General features: G+C 42.0%; 1 protein-coding gene across 1 annotated transcript; it reads right to left on the bottom strand.

Annotated features, from left to right (window-relative positions):
- kbtbd8 (kelch repeat and BTB (POZ) domain containing 8) lies at window positions 1-8,274 on the bottom strand (the record flags this gene model as incomplete). Its single annotated transcript, XM_083939481.1, has 5 exons — window positions 1-744; window positions 916-1,735; window positions 2,707-3,013; window positions 3,176-3,383; window positions 8,259-8,274. The coding sequence occupies 5 exons, from the start codon at window positions 8,272-8,274 to the stop codon at window positions 281-283; spliced, it is 1,815 nt and encodes a 604-aa protein (XP_083795607.1). The 3' UTR covers window positions 1-280.
- Between the last annotated feature and the right edge of the window lie 1,739 nt (window positions 8,275-10,013).

The following is a 10,013-nucleotide window of genomic DNA, read 5'->3' as shown; positions in this document are numbered from 1 at the left end:
CAACAAGCAAAAATAGGATAATTGCACTTATGATTCATTGTACTGTTTTGTTAAACAAACATCAGTGTGGGTAGTTGGTACTGTCTGGAAAAGAAAAATACTGCAATCTTTAAAGCACCTTCATTTTGATCATGTTAAACCAAAGTTTGAACGACTTAAGACTTAACCAAAAATGGTCCTTGAGGTGCAACCCCAAGGTAACACACCAGGCACAAGGCAGGCAGGCAGGACACACACTACTCCCTCTGCCTCAGAGATTGGGTTCAAGAAACCAGCTGCCTCAAAGCACTTTCTGCAGACACTGTGGGTAAAGTTTGGCCACCACACATTCAAAATGGCGACCTAAATCCCAGAGGCGGTCAGGCGTCTCATAGATTTTGGTCCATATGTCAGCCTCATCGTCGTACTGGTAAAGGGAGTTCTTGCGGCTGGTGCGAAACACATGCTCCTCCACCATGACCTGTGTGGCTCGTACAAACAGGTGTAGCTTACCCTGCAGCAGCATGGCCTTTATATATGGGCTTGTGGCTTGGTCAAAGGGTAGATCTCTCTTGCGACTCCATGTGTTTTTCTCAATGTCGTAGACCTCCACAGTGAAGGTGCGCTGGTGGTTCCTGCAGATCCCGGCAATGTAGTAGATGCAGTTCTTATACAAGGCAGCCAGACCCTGACTCCGAGGGACACTCATGGGGGAAAGATGACTCCAATAGTCCTTACGGGGATCAAAGCAAAAGAAATATTCACCTGCAGAAAACAAAAATAAATGTTATCAAGGGCTGTGGTCAATTGCTTTAACATATGTTTGTCATACAAGTGTCATATACTGTACATATTTTTTGAATTAATGGGAAATATGACATCATCTTCAGTCAACTTTAGAGGTCCCATAATTTCACATAAGCAGCATTAACTCACCTTGGAGGACATAGATGCGGTCCCTGTACTCCACAGCACTGTGAAACTCCATGGCCGCTGGCATAGGACTGACTGCTGTCCAACAGTTGTCCCTGGCATCGTAGCACTCGACTGACTTTAATGCATTTCGCCCATCACCTTCATATACTCGGCCTCCCAGTGCATAAAGCTTACCACAGCAGTGCACTAGCCTGCAGCCTATCCTTGCTCTCAACAAAGGTGCGCGTGGAAGCCATCGGTTGCCTGCGTGTTCGTACTGCCAGAAGTCGCTCTCTGCCCGATGGTCTATGGACACTTCACTGTTGCTCGGTCGGTAGCCTCCAGTAATGTAGATGTCATTCTCTGAGGACACTAAGATACCGACCTCCCGGAGATCATTAGGTGGTTTACAGAGTTTGAACACCCTTCCTGTGACTGTGTCCAGGCAAGGCACCGTCTGCTTCTTCCCTGAGTGTTTGTGAGCGGCGTCAAAGCAGATAACCATCTCAGAAGCAGTCATACCCAGGCGCTGTGGGCAACCATTGGTACCAGTGAGGCGGGCTTTGGCCTCAGCAGGGTCCTTAGACAGGGACAGGGCACAAGCGAAGGGGGCAGGTATCCGACTGAGGAAGGCCTCTTCCAGCAAGGGCAGACGGATGCATTGGGAAAAAACCTCAGCTAGGTGAGCCTCACGACCAGACAGATCGTGCTCCAGCCAGCGGATAATGCTCTCATAGACATGCTCTTCTTTCTCCACGTTGAGGTCGTCATTGTTCAGAATGCTGACCAATTGCTCCTTGGTCATCTGGAGGAACTCTTGCTCCCATGACACACACAAGAACTACCACAAAAACATAAAATGTTTGACTTTTTAGCAACCAAATACACTGTTCATAAAGAAAGCACTGTTACACGCCCAGAATAAAACAATGGGCTTCATTCAGTCTTTTTTTAAATTTCTTTTTGGGTGTGATTTTTTGCCCTGTCATGACCATTCATATCTCTACAACCAATTATGATTATGGCTGCTGTTGGCATAATCAATGACGTTGATGCTGACATAACGTTGTTGGTACGGTAAACAGGCACGGTAGTGAATCACATGAGTTCTGACAGATTGTTTTGGAAGAAGTTAATAACAGGAGTAACAGGTAAACCAGCCGTAAAAGTGACACATTTTCTTTGTAAGTAAGTGCTGTGGATCTAATTCTTGCAAGTGTGAAGAGTGGTTCATGTGGATTTTAAAATGTAACTGATAACTAAAATATTTAAAGAAACTTTAAATTGTTACATTTGAGAAGAGAATTTGATGGGTTAGGTTTGGTTCAACAAAATGAAATAATAAGCCCTCTTCATTTATTTCATTTTTATCATGTTGCTGTTGCCAGTTTAAACCTACAGATTTTCAGTTTAATATGTCCACATTTATCTATCTTTTGTTGCATTATACAAGAACAGTTTTTTTTTAATCTAGGCGACGATCATTCTTCTTTGACAATCAATTTGATTTTTTGAAGGGAAATTAAGCGTTTAGATTCATCCATAAAATAGTTGATAATGGATAGGAAAAAAAGCTGTTAGTGGCAACCCTATAGAGCACAAATTAAAATGGTTTACAAGAGTAAAAAGTACACCATGCTGATGCATTTAACTTAATACATTTGTTTCTTTCGTCCTTAAAGTTCCTGTAGGCTATGTTTTCATACCGTAATATATAACGCAGAAAAAGCATATTGATGTCAGTTTTTTTCAAATTGCCCTTGAATGAGGCCCAATGTCTCAAAAAATGTAATTAAAAATTAATAAACTGACCTTCTTGCGGATGTAGTCCTGCGAGCGTTCCCTCAGCTCCTGATGTCCATAGGCATCAGCAAACATGTAGACCCCAATACAGTTCTGGGGGTCGAGTCTGCTGATCATGAACTGGGCACACTGGTCCTGCAAGGCAGGAATCTGGAAAATGCTGGCTGCGGTGAACAGGGCCTGGACATTGGACTCAGAGAGCATGACCCTGGATGTGTAAGCATAGTCTAGGACGAGGTGCATGGATTCAGATTCCACCCCAACAATTCTGACCTCACGCTGGCTACTCTCTGTAAGGCCACTGGTGAACATGGACCTGGTGGTGAAGATGAAGGAAAAACAAATGCTATCAATATATAAATCAATTCTCACTCAACAACTGCATTATATTTCAAACATGCTAAAACTTGACAGGGAAATTTGAGCTGAATGAATCAGTTAAGAATGCAAAAATCTGTAAACATCCAATATTTCCCACCTAAAATATGGGCTGATTGCTGCAAGGACATTTCGGTGACACGAGAAAGTCTTGCCATGGTCCACTTCTACGACGATGTCTGTGAGCTGTGCTTCATCATACAAGGCTTTGAGCTGCTGAAGGATGTTACAGGCATGAACAGCATCTACCCCGTTGTAGTTGGTGTTTGGAGGTGTCCCATTTTGTACTTGTAACAGCTTCCCTACCTCTGAACAACACAGTAAAAAAAAAAAAGAGGACAATATTACCATAGAGCTTTTACCACACAAAACACTGAAAATTGTGACCATTCTCCTATACACCCAGTGATTTGATAGAGGGTCCTAAAATCCTTGCTGGTAAACAATCACACTAGGGCTGAAACAATTACTCAAGTAACTCGACTACAAAAACTCAATGAGTCAAAATCTCTGCCTCAATGATGTTTAATTCCTATCTTGCATGTTACGCGGGCTCTTCAGCGCAGGGATCATTGTTCCACACGGGACATTTTTGCGGATGCACGCCACTACATCAGGGAAAGCAGAGAATAAGTTTGGGATCATTTCACACTAAAAAAAGCCAAAAAGGGGCAATGTGTCTGCTGCAAACTAGAACTGTAACCGTGCATTCACACCAAAAGCGATGGAGGCGATGAAAGCGTCAAGCTGCCATTCAAAATCAATGTAAATGGCCGCGACAGCCAATCAGCGTTGAGATTGCGGTAAGCGTCATCAAAGTTCTCCGTGAAACATCCAGGGACTCACCAGGCTCACCAAAGCCGCTATTGTTGCAGTCTTTGGGGGAAACCAGACTGTTCCTATGGATATAATATAATGGATATAACTATGAACTGTGGGTGGCAGCGACGTGCCTTTAGGCATCTGATCTGCCAAAAATCCAGAAGAAGAAGAAAGCCGTCAGTGAAGAGTGAAGCAAATCCTGGTCTGATCTACCTGAGACCGGGCAACACCCTGTACAGCTGAGGAGGTTAAATCACTGACGGCCTGATATCACTACAACACAACGGCTCTTTTAAGAGCCACACACTTCCTCTGAGAGCTCATTTCTGTTCTTTTAAAAGCATTCAGATCCCTGGTTAGCACTAGCATAACTTCCATTTAGCACAACAGCAGAGTAGCCTGAGCCCGGGTTTAGCTTCAGTTAGCTATTCTACCTGCGATAGACACGATGATAAAAAATGTGACATATTTGAGCATGCAATGCAAAACTCGCATTCCGGGAAATTTAATCGCCTCCATCGCTTTTGGTGTGAATGTACCACAACAGCATGATATTGATGATTTAGAGTCGGAGTCCAAAGCAGACCAGTAAACATAACGTCACCTACCTGATTAGTCTTTAAATTTTTGTTTGAGTAAATGTGTCAGTCGCATTTTGTAGATTGCTTGTTGTTACGGTAAACTGGAAGAGAGTGACTCGCTCTTCCTGATAATATCTATCTCTTATTCATTTTCTAAATAAATCTATTTGTCTTTGAAACCTGTTGGAGTAAACAAGTGCGTCATATAGAATTTTATGCACTACTTTGAATTGTTTAAATAGTAAACATATTCATGGTAAATTGCTAGTGTGATACCTTCAACACACACTCAACACTCTCTCTCTGTTCCCCTCACTCACACACTCAAACACAAACACACACACCCCCACCCGTGACCACATCAAATAGGCCTACCCCAGACATGTTTTTTAGGCAAAATAACGCAAATAATATATTTTTACGCAAAATTATATATATCTTTTAATCCGATTGTTCCATCGAGCAATCGGATTAAAAGATATATATAATTTTGCGTAAAAATATATTATTTGCGTTATTTTGCCTAAAAAACATGTCTGGGGTAGGCCTATTTTGATGTGGTCACGGGTGGGGGAGATATAGAATAGATTCGATAGCTGCAGCCCTAAATCACACCTGTTAACATTTTGAGCTATTTATACATAAACATAGATCGATGATGTGTACCTCCGTCATGCATTTTAACAGAACAGTTATAGATGATGCAAACGTGACTATAATTAAAATACTGTCAATGGCACACCAAGCTAAAAAAAATCCAAATCTTTAGCAAAAAGGTCAACTGTAATTAATAATGCAAATGTTACTGCGAAAGTAGCTACCGTATTTTCGCGACTATAAGGCGCATATAAACGTCTTTTTTTTTTCTCAAAATGTGGGGCGCGCCCAATAGTGCGGTGCGCCCTATGTGTGTTACTGCGGACGTTGTTGAGACCACCGTGAGAACGTTCAAGGGGGATAGTGGGCGTGGATTGTGTATAAAAGAACAGGTATGTGCTTTATGCAAAACATTGTTGTCTTAACAACCCTGAGAATGGCAAAGAGACACGCCTATGAAGCACAGTTTAAACTGAAGGCTATCAGCTACGCAGAGGAACATGGAAATCGAGCAGCCGCGAGAGAACTCAAGATTAATGAATCGATGGTTCGCAAGTGGAGGAAGATGGAAAACGAACTCCGACAGGTGAAGAAGACGCTGCTGAGTTTCCGCGGACATAAGGCGAGGTGGCCCGAGTTGGAGGAAAGACTCGAGCGGTGGATCATTGAGCAAAGAACGAGTGGGGCGAGCGTTTCGACGGTCACTATTCGACTAAAAGCAGTAACGCTAGCGGAAGAAATGAAAATTGAACATTTTCAAGGAGGTCCGTCGCGGTGCTTTCGTTTTATGAAACGGTGCCATTTTCCATCCGGACCAGGACTACAGTAGCGCAGCAGCGTCCGGCGGATTATAATGAAAAGCTGGCGAGCTTCCACTCCTTCTGCAGCAAACACATCGCCGACAAAAGCATCCAGCCAAGCCACATCACCAACATGGACGAGGTGCCGCTCACTTTCGACATCCCGGTGAGTCACACGGTGGAGAAGAAGGGGACAAGAACAGTAGTGATACGCACAACGGGGTATGAAAAAGCTTAGTTTACTGTTGTGCTTGGCTGCCACGCAAATGGACAGAAACTGCCGCCTATGGTGATTTTTAAGAGGAAGACTTTGCCTAAAGAGACTTTTCCAGCGGGAGTCGTTATTAAGGCAAATGAAAAGGGCTGGATGGATGAGGAGATGATGAAAGCATGGCTGAGGGAGGTGTATGTAAGGAGACCAGGTGTTTTTTTCCGCGCATCACCATCGCTGTTAATCTGTGACTCCATGCGTGCCCATCTCACAGCCGATGTGAAAAACAAGGTGAAACAAATGAACGCTGTGCTTGCTGTTATTCCGGGAGGTCTGACAAAGGAACTTCAACCGCTCGACATCGGCGTGAACCGTCCGTTTAAAGTAAGGCTGCGAGCGGCGTGGGAGGGATGGATGACCGACGGAGACCACAGTTTCACGAAAAGTGGAAGGCAGCGCCGGGCAAGTTACGGCACAGTTTGCGGATGGATTGTAGATGCTTGGGCTAACGTGTCTGCTGGCACTGTTGTTCGAGCTTTCGCAAAAGCCGGCATCATTTCCGAGGAGCCGCACGGCACGGAAAGTGACTCTGACAGCGAAGAAGGGGAAACTGGCATGTCTGATTTAGCGCAGCTGTTTAATTCAGAAACAGAGGATGATGACTTTGATGGCTTTGATTAAATACTTTGTAATAAATACATGTAATAAATACATGAAATACATACTCAGTTTTGCTCCCGCTCTATTTTTAAATACGCAGTAGAGGTATTTAAACGTAGTAGAGAATATGTACCGGTATATAAAACCCGCGCCCTATAATCCTGTGCGCCGTATGTGTGTGTTAAATACAGAAATGGCACACATAACTGAGACTGCGCCTTTTAGTACGGTGCGCCGTATGGTCGTGAAAATACGGTATGTTCGAAACCCTTCTCAATCACGGAAACAGTGTACTATATAGTGTGATCACCATTTTGTAGTGGTTTTTGAATTTTCAGTGGTTAATTTCATTCACCATATAGTCCACTATAGAATACCCACAATGCATAGCTAATTTGAGTTTACATGTGATGTACCCTTCATTTTACTCCTGTATATCACAATGCAATGTCGTTGTGTTAGACTTTTGTGTCCAAAATCTCACTCGTTAATTTCTACATCTGACAATTTACATTTTTGTGGACAAAGTTCTTCATGTTCTCAGTGACCGACTGAATATACGGATTGCATACAGTACGAGCCTATAACTCGTGGATTCAGTCCCACTATAGTAGTTTCTGCGAAGTAGATGTGTTTCTTATCACGCGTGTTGTGGCAAGTTATAAACGTGTCATTACAACGTCATGCGTCCTTTAATGTTTCGCTGTCTTCTTCTATTCGTCGATGCTAAGGGACAAAAACTTTTCAAACAAATACCTCGTGTTGGACGACGTTAACTCCTTGACAGGACAAAGGCTCACGACAAACTACTGACTCGCCAGGTGGTAGCTAAAGTTAGCCTGCTAACATTTCACACAATTACCCTGTGACTTCAGCAATGTTAACTGTGGGTGGCTGAGCTAAAGTCAACTAAAAAACATATAAATCACTTAATAGTTTAGAAAAAGGTTCGTCGGAATGTTTAATTATGGCATAAAACTGCAACGCTCGCGGTTACGTTAGCTAGTTGAGAAGCAAGCTTAACTTTTAGCAGACAGCTAGGCACCGAGCTAATGTTAGCGCAAGCTGTCTTTGACACAACATTGCGAGATATAAATGGGCGACAAAAAACGCTTCCAGTCCTAACGTTTCAGTCTCTGATAAACATACCATTATTAAGCACAATACTAATTACATTATTACTGAACAGTATCTAGAACCACCACTTGTCTAACCTTTGTCTCTTGTCACAAACAAGTGTTTACACAATCAGCTGTGTAGCGAGCTAACCGGCCGAAAGTTAGCCAGACAGCTAACATTAGCCGCACATCGAGGATAACGATAACTAACACTTTTGAGGAGTCGTTTAGAGCCTGACCTCTTTTAACGAGAATGCAACATGTCACGACTCTTTGTGTCAGTCTATTAATGCGGAGTACCACGAACATACACACACAGAGAGAGACATAATATAACTTTAAAATGCGTTATTTCAGTCTGATTACTACAGAAAACGATGAAGATTTTGCTAACCTCCACTGGCAGCCATTCTCTCCGGTCTATCTCGGGGCAGACCGAGAAACGTCAGTGAGGGCACAGCGGGGCCCCGGAAACAAGGAACAACCAATCACAAGAGGATCCCGAATCTCACAACCAATCATATTCATTTAATCTGAAATAGGGAAAAAAGTTCATGCCAAGGCAAGGCAAGGATACAAACACATACATGATAATGAAGGCACGGAGTAAAAATATATTTTAAAAAAAACTTCTCAAAGAGCATCCGAGATGTCCGCTGGCTTTTATATGTCAACAGACTTCCTGTCAGAGCTGTTGTGTTTTGGAGTTGCTATGTCAAAACAAAAAAAATATCCAATGAGCCACTGATGGTGAGACACAGCAACATATTTTAATGGACTGCTACGGATCAAAGGAAGTCTGGGACAAACTTAAAGTGTATGGTGTTAACATTGATCTGTCTAATTTTCTGTGATGTGCAGTGTCCTGGAAAACGTTCCCACTGTGAAACATAAAGAACTGATGGAGCTGATCATCTGCAACATCTGTATGAAACTGCGGGAGACCAGATGTGAAATGACTTTATATCAGACTATAATGGACAGTGACACTGTGTGCAAACAGGTGCTCACTGAGCCCTGGAGGAGACGAGCTCTGGACAAAAAACACCTCCTTCCATGGAACATTTTGAACTTGTAACACAGCACTGATACGCACTGGATGCACTTTATTACTGACTGACACATTTGTACTGACACCACATATTTCTTTTTATATAATATAACATGTACTGTATGTTTTGTTGTGTGTGTGTGTGTGTGTGTGTGTGTGTGTGTGTGTGTGTGTGTGTGTGTGTGTGTGTGTGTGTGTGTGTGTGTGTGTGTGTGTGTGTGTGTGTGTGTGTGTGTGTGTGTATAACTTGTAAAATGCATACACTTTAATAAAGTTCTTTTTTTTTAAAGCAAGGCATCTTTATTTGTATAGTGCATTCCAATGTGCTTTACATAAAGACAAAACATTTTTTTAAACAGCATAAAAACACAGTTAAAAGCAAGAGAAAAGTGGAATAAAAAAGTACAACAAAAGAAAATAGATATAGTTTAAAGTTATTAAAAAGAGATCAACTACAAGCACATAGAAAGAGAAATGTTTTTTTTTACCTGGGATTAAAAACTCACAGATTGGGCTGATTCCAGTTCTGCTTGTAGTTTGTTCCAGTTGTGTGCAGCACCACTACTCATCATTGATCATATTTACCACCATATTTATTATCATTGTCATATTCTATAACCTTAGCTGTACTTGTTTCTACTATTCTACTATATTATCTGCCATAACATAGAAGTTATTTTCTCATTACTATATATATTATTATAGTTAGCTACTTTTGTGGTTGCTTGCATCTCTGGGACTGTCTCTCGGTCTGTCTTTGGCTCTCTGTGTCCATCTGTCTGCGTGTCTTTTCTCTCTTTCTCTCTCCTTTTCTTCCTCCCACTGTGTACTCAAAAGGGTAATTGTTGGGTCTATGTAAATGATAAATAATTCATAGAGTGTGGCCTATGCCCACTCTGTAAAGTGTCCTTAGATTATCTTTGTTATGATTTGGCACAATAAATAAATATGAATTGAATTGAATTGACAGCTAAATGCTGCTTCAACATGTCTAGTTAGAACTCTGTACTCCACTGTCTGATCTCAGATCTCAGAGCTCTACTGGGTTTATATATATAATATATATAAATATTATTCCTATTATATATATATTCACAC

Source organism: Echiichthys vipera (assembly GCF_963691815.1).
Source record: "Echiichthys vipera genome assembly, chromosome: X".
Classification (NCBI taxonomy): Eukaryota; Metazoa; Chordata; class Actinopteri; order Perciformes; family Trachinidae; genus Echiichthys; species Echiichthys vipera.
This window is presented reverse-complemented; position numbering and strand designations above follow the sequence as displayed.